Below are 17,492 nucleotides of genomic sequence, written 5' to 3'. Positions count from 1 at the left end.
TGGTTCAGTTATGAATCCTTTCTAATCATTGATCACATTCAAATCCAACTCAAGAATAACCAAACTTGCTCGTAGTAAATCCAAAATGTACATAATTGGTTATTTTGAACCCACTGTGTGGGATATCACTGTATAGAATACTTCCTTCTAGGAACTCAATGCATCTGAATAATTTAACTATTTTTGTCTGTTTGAGACATTGAAACATACCTGAAATAGTGTTTGACTCCATCTATAGCCCCTATGAATCTTCTTCCCATACATCGAGCCGGACGTGGAGCAGTTTCGAATGGAATCGACAAATGTCGACCTCCCGTCGAAATTTGTAGTTGAAACACCAGAGCTTTATATTTGTTAACTTTTGTAGAAATTCCAGCAAATTAAAATGAAAACGTATCTATTTGATTTTTTCTCTTGACTTTTTCGAACAAAATGAGAAGGAAATCACTTCTATCGGATTCATTAAGGTGGTGATTCGAGAGTAGGCAACGTACGGGAGACTGAACAATTTCATTGTAATTTCAATTATTCCCAGGTCTACATCGGAAGTATCTATCCAACAGCTGGGCGTATCACAGACAAATGCAGAGCTCAAAATCGATGATTTCAAGTCTATTTTTTCTAAAAGTTTTTCAATTTCAAATCCAAATTCAATGCCATTTTCAATCAATAAACGCTTTATTACAACACTTGTTCTCCCTTTTCCAGTTCACTCAACTGTCTTCTTTTTCGGTTTTGACGCGGCCTGTTTTTCAAATTGGGCATCCATTTTAGTGGGTTCAATACAGCTGAAAATTTGATGGAAATATGAAAAGAATCAGGTAGAAATAGCTTCTTACTTGATCTTGTTCTTCTTTGCTTGTATAGTGTTGGCACGAGTGTCAAGTCCCTGGAAATTAGAGGAAGATAAAACAGTTTGCAAGGATGCATATTCAGATTTCAAATCTTTCAAGGACTGCTCATTTTACCTCAGCTTTCAGAGCAGCTATTCTCCGATTCAACTGTTTCCAAGAGCCGTCATCAAACGCCAATCTCTTTTTGATTGTCCATAAAAAGCCTGCCGACTCATCGAGTGATTTTCTTGCATTTAATATGAACACTTCATTATTGACATTATTATCAATACAAATTGTGAATGCAGGAGATGTTTCAAGATTGAACTCAACTTCTTTATTCTCTGCTTTCCCTCCTTTGTCACCTTTCTCTTCTTCCTTTTCGTCTTTTCCACATGAAAATTCTCTCTTCTCTTCTTCTTTTTCTGGCTCTTTCTTCTCTTTCAACTCATTCCCTTCTTCTTTTTTCTCTTCTTCTTCTTCTTCTTCTAATTTTTCATCGAACGAAAAATCTGAAATTGTGTTGAAAGATGTGGACGGTGTGGACATTGTGGACATTGTGAGTTTCCTTCCACCGGTAGGATTTTTGTGTGATTCTTTTGGTTTACTTGTCTGCAAACCTTACTGAAATCTATATTTTCAGAAGATCACACTTACACATGAAGCCGCCAATAGGATAAACGTTACCATTGGAAAACATTTCACAATAAGTTGCAGGTATTCCTCCTGGAATTATGGATGTAAATCTGCTAAATTCCAAAGAGAAACTCACCATGTTGGAAAGTAAAACTAACTTTGTAAACTAGGAAATAAGTGAATGCTCTTAATTTTTCCGATTGAAATGGTTTCTTTTTTATTCGAAATAGAGCATTGTACACGTCGAACTTTTGAATGTCATCTTCGACAACTTTGTTTTTTCTTCATTTCACGTGCGTTTAGACTGTGCTCATATTCAAGTAATCTCTTTGGAGACGCGGAATCCAAACAATTTCTAAATTTCGTGATAGGTACTTTCGACTACGTGGAATCCATTTCTGCCATCAAAACCGGCTAAATGTTTCCGCGAGCTGAGTTATGAGCTCTCAAACATTTCATATGGGCGCTGGGAAATACAAATGGAACCATCTTCCTTTTTCTCTTTCTTCATAGCTGTGTAGTCTTATTCCATTACCAGAGTTTTCCGGAATTCTTTTCTTCTTTTTATCATTTCTGTTATTAAAATTTCACATCCGACTTTCTTTTTAGAAAATTAACTTCCGAGGCTTCCGGCTTCCGCTGAAAATGGTTTAACCACTTCCGATTTCTGTGTGAAATGCTCAGAAATTTTTGAATTTTGGTGGTTTTTGATGCAATTTTATGAAGACATGAAAAATTTCCTTAAATTTGTCATTTTCAAGATTAACTTTCTGAAAGCTCTCGTCACGCTGAATCAGAAAATCAGTATTTCATGATATTCGTCCCGAAATTGACCAAGTTTCACCTTCAAAAATTGAAATCGGAAACATGCTGTCCCTACTTGTATCTCTAGGACCCAAGAACGGTTTTTATGGGAAGTATGGGAAAAAAATGCGATTTTAATTTTCGAGACCTCCCGGTAAATCATTTTTAAGGTTCCGAAACAATGGTTTTTTGAAATTTTTTATTGAATCATATCATTTTACTTCAGTCCCAACACAGTTTTCGATCATACTACAAAAAAAAATTTGAAAAAAATTGAATTTTTGATTTTTTGAAATTCTTCCCTGATTTGAACCATTCGAGCTGAAATATTGAGGATAGCATTATAAAATAAGAAGAATACGATTGGAACATAATTTAGATTTATGAAGCAACTAATTTCCATCATTGGGTCATCTGCTTTTTACGTTTTCAAGATGAAATTTACCGAAATGCTCAACTAGGAAAGTTGATGAAACGGTACGTCACACTTGTAACTTTATTTGACAGAGGACTGTGTTTAATATGACAGAAAACGTGAGAAAACTACAAAAATTAACTAATATAGCAAGATTTTCGAAACAAAAAAACTTTTCTGACTTCCACAAAAAGGTCAGACCATTGAACATTCATGAGCCTTATTTTTTCTATTTTTCTTGAAAATCTTGCTATATTAGTTAATTTTTGTAGTTTTCTCACGTTTTCTGTCATATTAAACACAGTCCTCTGTCAAATAAAGTTACAAGTGTGACGTACCGTTTCATCAACTTTCCTAGTTGAGCATTTCGGTAAATTTCATCTTGAAAACGTAAAAAGCAGATGACCCAATGATGGAAATTAGTTGCTTCATAAATCTAAATTATGTTCCAATCGTATTCTTCTTATTTTATAATGCTATCCTCAATAATCGCATTTTTTCCCATACTTCCCATAAAAACCGTTCTTGGGTCCTAGAGATACAAGTAGGGACAGCATGTTTCCGATTTCAAATTTTATGTAGATTTCGATTTTTAAATAAAAAAGTTTGTCTTGTCGGGTCACTGCCGAGATAAAAGCGATTTCATGAAAAAAACCTGAAAATTTCATACATTTTGAAAAATTTCACCATGAAGGTGTTGAGCTGGAATTTTCTTCTGAATACAAGAAATGCTTAAAATAGTGTTTACAACAATTTCTCGTTAATATTTCATACCTAACTACTTCAGAAAATTTTTTCGAAAAATATCGATTTTTTGATTTTTCTAGGTACCCAGGTGACGGACCTGGCCAAAAAGTACTCCGTTCTGCTGAAAACACTTTATACTATCTCTGATCAAAAGGACGGACAAATCGGAGATGGTCAACTTTTTTCGTGTGAACATGGGTAATCGAACGAGTCAGAGAGTGCGTCTTATACTCAAAACGTCTACAAGTGATAATTTATTCGATAATTGGACATTGAAAAAAAGTTTTGAAAGTAAATAAGTTACAAAAATTGGGATAATCATAAACATTTTAAAAGAGTTTTCATACATCCACAGAATGCCGCCGTTGATGCCAAACAAAGAAAAAAAACATTCTAACACAAGGCATGAATCGAATTGTTGCCAGCAATCTATCATGGCTTTCGAAATAAATCGATTCCATCTGAACAATCTTCAGGTGTGTCGTTTGGGAGTATACTTAAAAATTAGTTTTAGCAAAATAAAATCATCAATGGAATTATCAAACTCTCTCTTTATCATCTTTACTAATAATAATCAACAGATTCCGCCTGTCTGTTTATTTGTCGCCGATCATAACTCCTTCCGTAGTGGGCCGATTTCGATGAAACCTAGATAGACAGATAGGAAATTTTTATTAGTTGATGCCCGAACTTTTCTTTTTTTGAAAAAGTTGATTCTGACGTCTTCTGGAGACGATGTCGATTTCAACAGTAGAAAGCGTGGAGAAAGGTGTGTCCCGACAGGGTGGTAGAAAGTTCAAAACTACTGACTCGGTGTTTCTTAACTGCGTTCTCGAGAGCGCCGCGGCCGCGCAGATTTAGTCACAGGTGAACCGCTGGGAATCCTATATGTGAAGGTGCCAGAATAGAATCCTATGTGTGTCCCTAAATGAAAAGTGGATCGCGCGTGTGCCGCATATGTGCGGTCGTCTTTTCGCTGCACTGCCCGCGCGTGCACCCATAATGCTCCCATATACGTTCCATATATTTGAGGGTGGCGGCCGGCCGCCGCAACGACACTCCGGAATTACACGTGGGCGTGTTGTTTACCGTAAATCGACGCGACATTAATTTTTATAAGTCCGGGCCCATTTTCTACGTTTCTCGAAGTTTTTCACCTATTTTCTTCATTCTTTTTGCACAAAACAGATAATGGCAAACTTCAAAAATAAAAATAAAATATATTAAAACTTGCGGAAACTTATTTTTTCAATACAAAAATTGTTATTTTCTCAAGAAACTAGAATTTTAAGTTTTTGTTGTGAAGTTCGGGTCTGATGTTCTTCTTCACTTCGGTATGATAAGAAATCATATTTTTCAGGTGGATTTAAAGGTAAGAAGGTAAGTATTTGTCATACCGAAGTAAAGTCAAAATATCGGACTTCGAATTTCTTCGACGGGTATCATTTTCTTTGAGAGCTCAAAGAAAAGCTTGAGAATCAATGATTGTGTTATAATCACCAAGCTGACATATGATTTTTATAGGAAATCGTGTGTGATTTTCAATTTTTTAAAAGTATTGCCATTATCTGTTTAAAAAAGGAAAGAACTTCGAGAAAAAAGGAAAAAATATACAAGTCCGAGAAATGGGAAGTGAACAAGTTGGAAAAAAGAAAAGTGAAACAACATGATAACATTACATACCAATCACAACAATGAATTAGGCCTTTCTAGTGTTTCATACAGAATAATCAACCAAATGTGATTGGTAGAATTAATGCTGATTATGCTATCCATATGCGTTCCATATGCTCCCCACGTTTTCGGTCGACCGCGCGGTGATCCACATAGACACATATAGGGTCCAACCCTCATTCTTTTTAGCCGCATATACGCCACCGCGCGGTTCCATATGTGTTCCCCAGCGGTTCACCTGTGGTGCAGCGGTCTACGCAGATGACTCACACACATGGGGTGGTGAGTTCATTCCCGCACGGTAGGAAATCTTTTTTAGTTTTTTTGTTTTGATAAGAACATAGATAGCCAGTATATGAAAGTTGTAAATAACGCCGTTACAGTCGAGATTTCGTAGATCAAAAGGGGTACGTGGGTATAATCGGGGAAAAAAACTACGGTTTGGAAACTGCGCCGCAAATTTGCGTTCGTCTGTGCACACTTTCCTTAATTTTCGTTCCCCGATAAAAAGGCTCTCTCCAATTTTCGTAGAGTTCCCAACTTTCAAAATGTTTAAAAATTACAATCCTGCAAACGCCGAGTCAAAAACTGATTTATCCATAAAACTTTCGTCCGCATCTTCTTGGGGAAGGGAGGCGGCATCGCCGCCGATCAGTCAAAACTTAAAAAGATTACATTTTCTGTCAAAATTTTTTTGTCAAAAAGAAAATATGTTTTGAAGTTTTAAAAAAAAGTTATAACGTTTTTGCGTATATCATTATTTATACCGCATAAAGTGCATTTCTTTGAAGATCTTTAAGAATGTTGCCAACTTTTGTGGTGCACTTTCAGGTACAAATGAGGATTGGAATCAAAATAGACTGAATAAGAGTGTACTTCTACTTTTGAACTTAGAAGTATGTAAAATAGTTTTGAAGTATTCTAGAGAAAAGAGGCGACATCGCCGCCGTAGAGGTAGAAAATCAGAAAGCAGAACTTTTCGGATCAAACCAGACAGAATATTTCCATGTATATGGAAAACATCTTGAAATGTTTTGGGGAGGGAGGCGACATTGCCGCCAATCAGTCAAAAACTCAAAAAAAATTCTTTAAACGCATTTTTTATACTGACATTCCATATTCCACAGGAAAAAGTCATTGGGAAAATTTGTTAAAATATTATCAGAAATACAGAAGTGTTTTAATTGTTCTCTACCGGAAAGGGCTTCTTAGCTAACGAAAACTACCTTACAAGTGAATAAGTTATACGATCCAAAAGTAGAGGAGAATTCTGAGGCCTCGATAGTAGTAATTCGGCATGATCACTCGCCTTTTGAGAAGGGAAGAAAGAAGAGTTATCAAGTTACGTTCTTCTGTGAGATTGTTTTGAAATGAGGAAAACATAAGAAGAATGTTCAAATTGGTAAATTCAAAAACAGCTCATTTTAAATTCCATATTCTATCAAGATAGAAAAAATCATTGAGAAAGTTTGTAGAATTTGAGTCTGATAAGGAGAGATTTTACAATTGTGCTTTATCGGAATGAACTGCTTGGCTAAGAAGCGCCGCAGGCGCTGTAAAACTGAAAAGGGTGGTTTAGGGAAGGAGGTTTAGTCGCCGTTAGGTGACGTAAACCGACTGGTAAGTATAACATTTGTCTCGTTTTGATGGATCCCATGGCTTGGCATTGAACTCAGAAATAAAACGATCTCTATTTAAAGCTTCATCAGACAATCCTTGAATCTTAGCTACAGTAAGCCTCATATTTTTCCATCTCTCCACTGTTTTATAAATTGAATTATTGATTCAATATCTAGGCTAGACCTAAATACCACCATGTAATTCACATCCATTCTGAGAAGATGCTCTTTTTTTAACACATTCTCCATATTTTAAAAACAATTTGTCTGTTTGTAGAAAACTCAGGTTTGGATCCATCGGTCCTTCAACTTTCGATCTCAATTGAAATTCAGGAACTGTCACTTCTAAGTTATTGCAGAAAACTAATAATTGTTCCGAAGTCAGGGTATCGGAAACAATTTCTATTTTCTGAAGTGATTTCATGCATAGTTCACTCTGGTGTTTCAACTACAAATTTCGACGTGCCACACAAAAAACTGAAATAAATCAGGTGGACCGACTAAGATAGTTGCCAGTAATCCATCATCTCTCTCCAAATCGAATCCTTCCGATAAGTCGCTAGTAATGTCTTGAACGTCAGTGATTCTGCAATAAAATGACTATTGTGGTCGATTCAAAAATGAATTAACTCACTCTTTCTCATAAATGAAACATTTTTCTCTTCTCTTCGGATCCCATGGTTTCGCATCGAACTCGGAAATAAAACGATCTCTGTTTATCACTTCTTGAGGTACTTCTGACATCATGAGTGCTACGAATTTTGTATTATTTCCGTTTCTCCATTGTCTTATGAATTCAATAAAAGTTCAATATTAAAAGTAGGATTAATGATGCACAAAATTTTTCCATTGAATCCAAGTAAATGTTCTCTTGTAATCCAACTACTCTCGTAAAAAACTAATATTTATGTTCGAAAGATGTTCATACTTGTAGACACTTGTCCTTCAACTTTCGAAAGAATATGAACGTTTTTAACCGGATTCTCTATGTTATCGAAGAAGACGGACAGTTTGTCAGCAGTAACAGTTTCAGAAAGAATTTCAATTCCGGAAACTGATTTCATGCATGGTTCAGTTATGAATCCTTTCAAATCATTGATCACATTCAAATCCAACTCAAGAATAACCAAACTTGCTCGTAGTAAATCCAAAATGTACATAATTGGTTATTTTGAACCCACTGTGTGGGATATCACTGTATAGAATACTTCCTTCTAGGAACTCAATGCATCTGAATAATTTAATTATTTTTGTCTGTTTGAGACATTGAAACATACCTGAAATAGTGTTTGACTCCATCTATAGCCCCTATAAATCTTCTTCCCATACATCGAGCCGGACGTGGAGCAGTTTCGAATGGAATCGACAAATGTCGACCTCCCGTCGAAATTTGTAGTTGAAACACCAGAGCTTTATATTTGTTAACTTTTGTAGAAATTCCAGCAAATTAAAATGAAAACGTATCTGTTTGATTTTTTCTCTTGACTTTTTCGAACAAAATGAGAAGGAAATCACTTCTATCGGATTCATTAAGGTGGTGATTCGAGAGTAGGCAACGTACGGGAGACTGAACAATTTCATTGTAATTTCAATTATTCCCAGGTCTACATCGGAAGTATCTATCCAACAGCTGGGCGTATCACAGACAAATGCAGAGCTCAAAATCGATGATTTCAAGTCTATTTTTTCTAAAAGTTTTTCAATTTCAAATCCAAATTCAATGCCATTTTCAATCAATAAACGCTTTATTACAACACTTGTTCTCCCTTTTCCAGTTCACTCAACTGTCTTCTTTTTCGGTTTTGACGCGGCCTGTTTTTCAAATTGGGCATCCATTTTAGTGGGTTCAATACAGCTGAAAATTTGATGGAAATATGAAAAGAATCAGGTAGAAATAGCTTCTTACTTGATCTTGTTCTTCTTTGCTTGTATAGTGTTGGCACGAGTGTCAAGTCCCTGGAAATTAGAGGAAGATAAAACAGTTTGCAAGGATGCATATTCAGATTTCAAATCTTTCAAGGACTGCTCATTTTACCTCAGCTTTCAGAGCAGCTATTCTCCGATTCAACTGTTTCCAAGAGCCGTCATCAAACGCCAATCTCTTTTTGATTGTCCATAAAAAGCCTGCCGACTCATCGAGTGATTTTCTTGCATTTAATATGAACACTTCATTATTGACATTATTATCAATACAAATTGTGAATGCAGGAGATGTTTCAAGATTGAACTCAACTTCTTTATTCTCTGCTTTCCCTCCTTTGTCACCTTTCTCTTCTTCCTTTTCGTCTTTTCCACATGAAAATTCTCTCTTCTCTTCTTCTTTTTCTGGCTCTTTCTTCTCTTTCAACTCATTCCCTTCTTCTTTTTTCTCTTCTTCTTCTTCTTCTTCTAATTTTTCATCGAACGAAAAATCTGAAATTGTGTTGAAAGATGTGGACGGTGTGGACATTGTGGACATTGTGAGTTTTCTTCCACCGGTAGGATTTTTGTGTGATTCTTTTGGTTTACTTGTCTGCAAACCTTACTGAAATCTATATTTTCAGAAGATCACACTTACACATGAAGCCGCCAATAGGATAAACGTTACCATTGGAAAACATTTCACAATAAGTTGCAGGTATTCCTCCTAGAATTATGGATGTAAATCTGCTAAATTCCAAAGAGAAACTCACCATGTTGGAAAGTAAAACTAACTTTGTAAACTAGGAAAAAAGTGAATGCTCTTAATTTTTCCGATTGAAATGGTTTCTTTTTTATTCGAAATAGAGCATTGTACACGTCGAACTTTTGAATGTCATCTTCGACAACTTTGTTTTTTCTTCATTTCACGTGCGTTTAGACTGTGCTCATATTCAAGTAATCTCTTTGGAGACGCGGAATCCAAACAATTTCTAAATTTCGTGATAGGTACTTTCGACTACGTGGAATCCATTTCTGCCATCAAAACCGGCTAAATGTTTCCGCGAGCTGAGTTATGAGCTCTCAAACATTTCATATGGGCGCTGGGAAATACAAATGGAACCATCTTCCTTTTTCTCTTTCTTCATAGCTGTGTAGTCTTATTCCATTACCAGAGTTTTCCGGAATTCTTTTCTTCTTTTTATCATTTCTGTTATTAAAATTTCACATCCGACTTTCTTTTTAGAAAATTAACTTCCGAGGCTTCCGTCTTCCGCTGAAAATGGTTTAACCACTTCCGATTTCTGTGTGAAATGCTCAGAAATTTTTGAATTTTGGTGGTTTTTGATGCAATTTCGTATGAAGACAACGCCGAAATTCTTTGTATTGATGAAAAATTTCCTTAAATTTGTCATTTTCAAAACTAACTTTCTGAAAGTTCTCGTCACGCTGAATTTGAAAATCAACATTTCATGATATTCGTCCCAAAATTGACCAAGTTAGATCATTTTAGGATATTACAATATAAAAAAATATAATTTTTGAAAAATATAAGTAAAAATAGGTAGAAAAAAGGGCATTTTTATCACATGTTTGCCCTTAAAAAGTCCATCTTTTGTTACTAAAATTTAATTTTTGATTTCCTCTTCTGCAATTCCTGTTCTCTCCCCTCCCCATACTGATAACATTTCGCTCCTATAAAACCTTCTTTTCTTATCTTTTTTTTCATTTTATTAGGCATCAAATGAATTCATTTCTAGTCTATTCTTTTTTATTATTGGTGATAGGTACCCAATTGGTGGAAGCCGGAAAGTGTGCAGACTGTATCGCCAGTGGGAAACAGTGAGTTGTTGGGTCTGTGTGTCGGTTTGTCCGGATTGTGATTTAAAGATTTGAATAGGGAAGGAAGAGAGCTTTCAAAAAAATATAGTCATGTTCATTTCTCAAAGGCACACACCGTAACCCTGTATAACCCAAATTCAGAAATATATGAACAATTATGTATATCCAGTTATAAAATTTTCAATTTTTCAAAAAGCCAATGCGTTTTTTTCAATAACTTTGTCACATTTTCATGTATTAGAGGAAACATCGAAGGGCTGACTAGGTTCCTAATAATTTTTAGGAGTAGAACCTTTTTTCCCTACATTTTGAGCTAGAAATTTTCAAAAAAACATAAAAACTGACCAAGTAACAGATTTTCGAAACATTTCGAAAAAATTAGATTTATTAATTCGCTTGTAACTTGAATACTTGATCGCAGATCTGATTCATATTTATATTTTTGGAATCAGCTTGTCAAGAGCTTTCAGAAAAATATAATCATGCCTTCAGGGTTCACCACGAAACTACGGTATGCGCCTTTAAACTGGGTTACTGTAGTTCTCGTGGTGGGACCCAATTGAAAGCATTCTGAGAACCTTTCTCTCTGAACAACCCTCAATCGAAGACAGCAATGGCGGACAAGTCGGCTTACATGAGCGCTGGTGGATACAGCTCCGGCTACATGGGATCGAATGCCTCATCGTCTGGATACGCTCGTGAAGATTATGCATCCGGTGGAAGTGGTGGAGGAGCCAGCAACAACCAAAACCAAGGATCGGGAGGAAATACCAATCCAGGACAACAAGTCTTCAAGGCTCGCACTGATCAGTCTTGCTATCTTGGACCATAAACGATGACAACAACGTCAAGAAGAGCCAACTGCCAGACGAAATGCAACTTTCTCTTTTTGGTTTCACATCCAATAAAGTAGTAAATGAGAAAGAAGGAGTCTATGATGGTCGAGGTGGTGATTCTTCGATTTTACGGGTGGGGAACAAATCATGGTTTCAGAGACTTACCCCAATGGAAGTGACACATGGAGTGAAGCCGCATTCGTTGACTGTCACACACCAGCTGAAAATTATTAAGATTTCAAAAATATATTCAGATTCTGCTCGTTTAGAGCTTTCAGAAAAGTATAATCATGACCATATTTGGACTCACCACAAAAATACGGTATGCGCCTTTAAACTGGGATACTGTAGTTTTCGTGGTGGGACCCTACATAGACAAGAGTATACTTTTCTGAAAGCTCTCATCACACTGATTCTAAAATTACAGATTTTTTAAAAATTGGAGCATATCGGACAGAGTTACAACACAAAACATATTTTTAACACCAAGGGTTAACAAAAAGTGATGCAACTTTGTCAGTTCTATTTCAAAATTTATTAAATTTTATATTTTGAAATCAGCTCGTCAAGGCGCTTCGAATGAGTATAATCATGCCTATATTTGCTTTCAATTGGGTCCCACCACGAGAACTACAGTAACCCAGTTTAAAGGCGCATACCGTAGTTTCGTGGTGAACCCTGAAGGCATGATTATATTTTTCTGAAAGCTCTTGACAAGCTGATTCCAAAAATATAAATATGAATCAGATCTGCGATCAAGTATTCAAGTTACAAGCGAATTAATAAATCTAATTTTTTCGAAATGTTTCGAAAATCTGTTACTTGGTCAGTTTTTATGTTTTTTTGAAAATTTCTAGCTCAAAATGTAGGGAAAAAAGGTTCTACTCCTAAAAATTATTAGGAACCTAGTCAGCCCTTCGATGTTTCCTCTAATACATGAAAATGTGACAAAGTTATTGAAAAAAACGCATTGGCTTTTTGAAAAATTGAAAATTTTATAACTGGATATACATAATTGTTCATATATTTCTGAATTTGGGTTATACAGGGTTACGGTGTGTGCCTTTGAGAAATGAACATGACTATATTTTTTTGAAAGCTCTCTTCCTTCCCTATTCAAATCTTTAAATCACAATCCGGACAAACCGACACACAGACCCAACAACTCACTGTTTCCCACTGGCGATACAGTCTGCACACTTTCCGGCTTCCACCAATTGGGTACCTATCACCAATAATAAAAAAGAATAGACTAGAAATGAATTCATTTGATGCCTAATAAAATGAAAAAAAAGATAAGAAAAGAAGGTTTTATAGGAGCGAAATGTTATCAGTATGGGGAGGGGAGAGAACAGGAATTGCAGAAGAGGAAATAAAAAATTAAATTTTAGTAACAAAAGATGGACTTTTTAAGGGCAAACATGTGATAAAAATGCCCTTTTTTCTACCTATTTTTACTTATATTTTTCAAAAATTATATTTTTTTATATTGTAATATCCTAAAATGATCTAACTTGGTCAATTTTGGGACGAATATCATGAAATGTTGATTTTCAAATTCAGCGTGACGAGAACTTTCAGAAAGTTAGTTTTGAAAATGACAAATTTAAGGAAATTTTTCATCAATACAAAGAATTTCGGCGTTGTCTTCATACGAAATTGCATCAAAAACCACCAAAATTCAAAAATTTCTGAGCATTTCACACAGAAATCGGAAGTGGTTAAACCATTTTCAGCGGAAGACGGAAGCCTCGGAAGTTAATTTTCTAAAAAGAAAGTCGGATGTGAAATTTTAATAACAGAAATGATAAAAAGAAGAAAAGAATTCCGGAAAACTCTGGTAATGGAATAAGACTACACAGCTATGAAGAAAGAGAAAAAGGAAGATGGTTCCATTTGTATTTCCCAGCGCCCATATGAAATGTTTGAGAGCTCATAACTCAGCTCGCGGAAACATTTAGCCGGTTTTGATGGCAGAAATGGATTCCACGTAGTCGAAAGTACCTATAACGAAATTTAGAAATTGTTTGGATTCCGCGTCTCCAAAGAGATTACTTGAATATGAGCACAGTCTAAACGCACGTGAAATGAAGAAAAAACAAAGTTGTCGAAGATGACATTCAAAAGTTCGACGTGTACAATGCTCTATTTCGAATAAAAAAGAAACCATTTCAATCGGAAAAATTAAGAGCATTCACTTATTTCCTAGTTTACAAAGTTAGTTTTACTTTCCAACATGGTGAGTTTCTCTTTGGAATTTAGCAGATTTACATCCATAATTCCAGGAGGAATACCTGCAACTTATTGTGAAATGTTTTCCAATGGTAACGTTTATCCTATTGGCGGCTTCATGTGTAAGTGTGATCTTCTGAAAATATAGATTTCAGTAAGGTTTGCAGACAAGTAAACCAAAAGAATCACACAAAAATCCTACCGGTGGAAGAAAACTCACAATGTCCACAATGTCCACACCGTCCACATCTTTCAACACAATTTCAGATTTTTCGTTCGATGAAAAATTAGAAGAAGAAGAAGAAGAAGAGAAAAAAGAAGAAGGGAATGAGTTGAAAGAGAAGAAAGAGCCAGAAAAAGAAGAAGAGAAGAGAGAATTTTCATGTGGAAAAGACGAAAAGGAAGAAGAGAAAGGTGACAAAGGAGGGAAAGCAGAGAATAAAGAAGTTGAGTTCAATCTTGAAACATCTCCTGCATTCACAATTTGTATTGATAATAATGTCAATAATGAAGTGTTCATATTAAATGCAAGAAAATCACTCGATGAGTCGGCAGGCTTTTTATGGACAATCAAAAAGAGATTGGCGTTTGATGACGGCTCTTGGAAACAGTTGAATCGGAGAATAGCTGCTCTGAAAGCTGAGGTAAAATGAGCAGTCCTTGAAAGATTTGAAATCTGAATATGCATCCTTGCAAACTGTTTTATCTTCCTCTAATTTCCAGGGACTTGACACTCGTGCCAACACTATACAAGCAAAGAAGAACAAGATCAAGTAAGAAGCTATTTCTACCTGATTCTTTTCATATTTCCATCAAATTTTCAGCTGTATTGAACCCACTAAAATGGATGCCCAATTTGAAAAACAGGCCGCGTCAAAACCGAAAAAGAAGACAGTTGAGTGAACTGGAAAAGGGAGAACAAGTGTTGTAATAAAGCGTTTATTGATTGAAAATGGCATTGAATTTGGATTTGAAATTGAAAACCTTTTAGAAAAAATAGACTTGAAATCATCGATTTTGAGCTCTGCATTTGTCTGTGATACGCCCAGCTGTTGGATAGATACTTCCGATGTAGACCTGGGAATAATTGAAATTACAATGAAATTGTTCAGTCTCCCGTACGTTGCCTACTCTCGAATCACCACCTTAATGAATCCGATAGAAGTGATTTCCTTCTCATTTTGTTCGAAAAAGTCAAGAGAAAAAATCAAACAGATACGTTTTCATTTTAATTTGCTGGAATTTCTACAAAAGTTAACAAATATAAAGCTCTGGTGTTTCAACTACAAATTTCGACGGGAGGTCGACATTTGTCGATTCCATTCGAAACTGCTCCACGTCCGGCTCGATGTATGGGAAGAAGATTTATAGGGGCTATAGATGGAGTCAAACACTATTTCAGGTATGTTTCAATGTCTCAAACAGACAAAAATAATTAAATTATTCAGATGCATTGAGTTCCTAGAAGGAAGTATTCTATACAGTGATATCCCACACAGTGGGTTCAAAATAACCAATTATGTACATTTTGGATTTACTACGAGCAAGTTTGGTTATTCTTGAGTTGGATTTGAATGTGATCAATGATTTGAAAGGATTCATAACTGAACCATGCATGAAATCAGTTTCCGGAATTGAAATTCTTTCTGAAACTGTTACTGCTGACAAACTGTCCGTCTTCTTCGATAACATAGAGAATCCGGTTAAAAACGTTCATATTCACTCGAAAGTTGAAGGACAAGTGTCTACAAGTATGAACATCTTTCGAACATAAATATTAGTTTTTTACGAGAGTAGTTGGATTACAAGAGAACATTTACTTGGATTCAATGGAAAAATTTTGTGCATCATTAATCCTACTTTTAATATTGAACTTTTATTGAATTCATAAGACAATGGAGAAACGGAAATAATACAAAACCAGTCGGTTCACGTCGCCTAACGGCGACTAAACCTCCTTTTCTACACCACCCTTCCGGTTGTTACAGCGCCTCCAGCGCTTCCCGAACGGTTGAGACTGTCGAGGTCTCACAATTCTCTCCAACTTCTGGATCGTAATACTTTTCTTAGCTTCTTAGTAGTCTTTTAGCTGTGAGCAGGCCGTTCCGGAAAAGCACAATTGTTAGATCTCTACTTTTCTGATACGATTTCGTTCCCTTACTCCTCTATTTTCTCTAAATCAGGCGAAAAGAAAAAATCTTCCACGTCTCCACATGGGACAAATCCAAAGGACTACAGTCAACGCTGCCTAACTTGCCATATCGGATTCCAAAACGCATTCACCTTCACCATTTGAACGTCGAATTCAGCCTTGAAATATAGCGCCTCGCAGTATGGATAAACTTGATCCATCATTCTCATGTAGTGAGGATCTGATTGTGCATCAGTAGCACCTACTCGAAAAACATTTCGTTGACGTGGCGACATCCGAACTCGATGTGGTCTGACCGCCTCTTTCACTTGAGTTACAGATGTTCTAGTAGTATTGGCTCTCGTTCTTCCCGCCGTCACACCATCGGGATCTTCTCATCGTCTGATAGCAGCCTGGGAAATCTTTGAAGCCCGTCTAGATCTCGTTTGATCGTCGGACTCATTTTTCCTGTTGAGTTCAATTTCGTTCGGAACTGGTTCTGTTACCGTTTGACTGTCGACTGATCAGTGTCAGATTGTAGAAATCGTCGGACTGATGACATAAATTTCAAACTCAAAGATAGTAAGGATCCTGACAATCATGGGTGCCTGAAAGCAGTGCCCCACGTCTCCTTTTGTCGATTTTTTTTCACCGGTATCTTGTGTCATCAGCTGAGTCCCCTCGATCCCGTCAATTCTGTTAAGTTCTACGCTCACATCTGAATCAGAGCTATATCCGTTTCCGTACCTATATTCATCTCGTCTCTTTCTGGCGACAGACCAACAACATTTGCTATGGAATTCTGACAATATCGAGTCCGGATAGCTTCACCGGACGTCTTTTTCTTGTCGATCTCTGTGTTGTGTCCTCTAGCCCATCAATTTCTCCGAGCTCCACTCTCTCATCTGATTTTGATCGGCGGAACGCACCTTTATCTATTTCTTATTCTGTACTCATCCGATTTAGACCATTCGATCCAAAAGTGGGACGATCACGAAGCGGTGGAACAGCGTGCAACGTGGAGCTGGTATCACCGGGAACAGGAGAAGCAGCACCATGAGTATCTAGCGAATTTTCGGCGGGAATAGTAGCAGTTAAAGAAAGTGACGCCATTAAGGGAAAAGGAAAATGATAGTAATCAGCGGTCGGAAAGAACGGGTTTTATGTGGCCCATGTTAGGATTTTCCGCTCATTATATTTAAAAAATGGGCGGGGCGAAAACAGTGATGAGAAGAAGGGAAATGCTGGCCAAAATAGCTATCAATAATTTTTTAATGTGGACCCATATGGATCCATCACCTATGTCCTGAAAACTGCCCATATCTATTTGTGATACCGATCAACTTGGAAGCAAACGAAACGTTTTTAGAACTCAATTTTTTCTGAATTCGATGGAAAGGTTCCGTATTTGTTCGCGACGTAGATCTCGCTGGAAACAAACGACACGTTCCGGAATCTCTACTTTTCCTAACTATCAACAAAAAAAAAGAACAAAGAACTCCACGGGATCGAACTAAAAACTAACTGTAGTCAACGACGCATTACTTGCCAGATCGGACGCGGCGACACGCCGACCATCACCACGCGGGCCACGGGAAATGCAAACTGTAGAATGGAAAGAAATGACGACGTTTTGGCCAACAGTCTCACGTCACTTTTCCGTTTTTCATTCCCCTATGCTTTATCAGTGTTTTTGGCTCAGAAGGCGTCATTTTGAGAATTTTGAAAAAAGAAAAAGACGGGCATCATTAAGAGAAAAGTTCTGATCTTTTGGTCCAAATTTGAAGAAAATCGGTTCAGTAGGGAGGGCGGTAGGTTCGGCGA

The 17,492-nt window shown here is 36.6% G+C and overlaps 6 protein-coding genes across 6 annotated transcripts; 3 read left to right on the top strand and 3 right to left on the bottom strand.

Annotated features, from left to right (window-relative positions):
* Positions 1 to 709: 709 nt before the first annotated feature.
* On the bottom strand, positions 710 to 1,523 carry GCK72_011098 (uncharacterized protein; the record flags this gene model as incomplete). Its single annotated transcript, XM_053728216.1, has 4 exons — positions 710 to 788; positions 840 to 889; positions 969 to 1,445; positions 1,491 to 1,523. 4 exons carry the CDS (start codon positions 1,521 to 1,523, stop codon positions 710 to 712), a joined length of 639 nt encoding a protein of 212 aa, XP_053587793.1.
* Positions 1,524 to 7,172: 5,649 nt separating this feature from the next.
* On the bottom strand, positions 7,173 to 7,888 carry GCK72_011097 (uncharacterized protein; the record flags this gene model as incomplete). The annotated part of the gene is made up of 3 exons (XM_053728215.1): positions 7,173 to 7,314; positions 7,363 to 7,465; positions 7,657 to 7,888. 3 exons carry the CDS (start codon positions 7,886 to 7,888, stop codon positions 7,173 to 7,175), a joined length of 477 nt encoding a protein of 158 aa, XP_053587792.1.
* A 616-nt stretch (positions 7,889 to 8,504) lies between these two features.
* Positions 8,505 to 9,318, bottom strand: GCK72_011096 (uncharacterized protein; the record flags this gene model as incomplete). Its single annotated transcript, XM_053728214.1, has 4 exons — positions 8,505 to 8,583; positions 8,635 to 8,684; positions 8,764 to 9,240; positions 9,286 to 9,318. 4 exons carry the CDS (start codon positions 9,316 to 9,318, stop codon positions 8,505 to 8,507), a joined length of 639 nt encoding a protein of 212 aa, XP_053587791.1.
* A 1,764-nt stretch (positions 9,319 to 11,082) lies between these two features.
* On the top strand, positions 11,083 to 11,301 carry GCK72_011095 (uncharacterized protein; the record flags this gene model as incomplete). Its single annotated transcript, XM_053728213.1, has 1 exon — positions 11,083 to 11,301. One exon carries the CDS (start codon positions 11,083 to 11,085, stop codon positions 11,299 to 11,301), a length of 219 nt encoding a protein of 72 aa, XP_053587790.1.
* Positions 11,302 to 13,626: 2,325 nt separating this feature from the next.
* On the top strand, positions 13,627 to 14,440 carry GCK72_011094 (uncharacterized protein; the record flags this gene model as incomplete). Its single annotated transcript, XM_053728212.1, has 4 exons — positions 13,627 to 13,659; positions 13,705 to 14,181; positions 14,261 to 14,310; positions 14,362 to 14,440. The coding sequence occupies 4 exons, from the start codon at positions 13,627 to 13,629 to the stop codon at positions 14,438 to 14,440; spliced, it is 639 nt and encodes a 212-aa protein (XP_053587789.1).
* Positions 14,441 to 15,056: 616 nt separating this feature from the next.
* On the top strand, positions 15,057 to 15,311 carry GCK72_011093 (uncharacterized protein; the record flags this gene model as incomplete). The annotated part of the gene is made up of 1 exon (XM_053728211.1): positions 15,057 to 15,311. The coding sequence occupies one exon, from the start codon at positions 15,057 to 15,059 to the stop codon at positions 15,309 to 15,311; it is 255 nt and encodes an 84-aa protein (XP_053587788.1).
* Positions 15,312 to 17,492: the final 2,181 nt, after the last annotated feature.

This window comes from Caenorhabditis remanei, chromosome III (genome assembly GCF_010183535.1).
Source record: "Caenorhabditis remanei strain PX506 chromosome III, whole genome shotgun sequence".
Lineage (NCBI taxonomy): Eukaryota > Metazoa > Nematoda > Chromadorea > Rhabditida > Rhabditidae > Caenorhabditis > Caenorhabditis remanei.
This window is presented reverse-complemented; position numbering and strand designations above follow the sequence as displayed.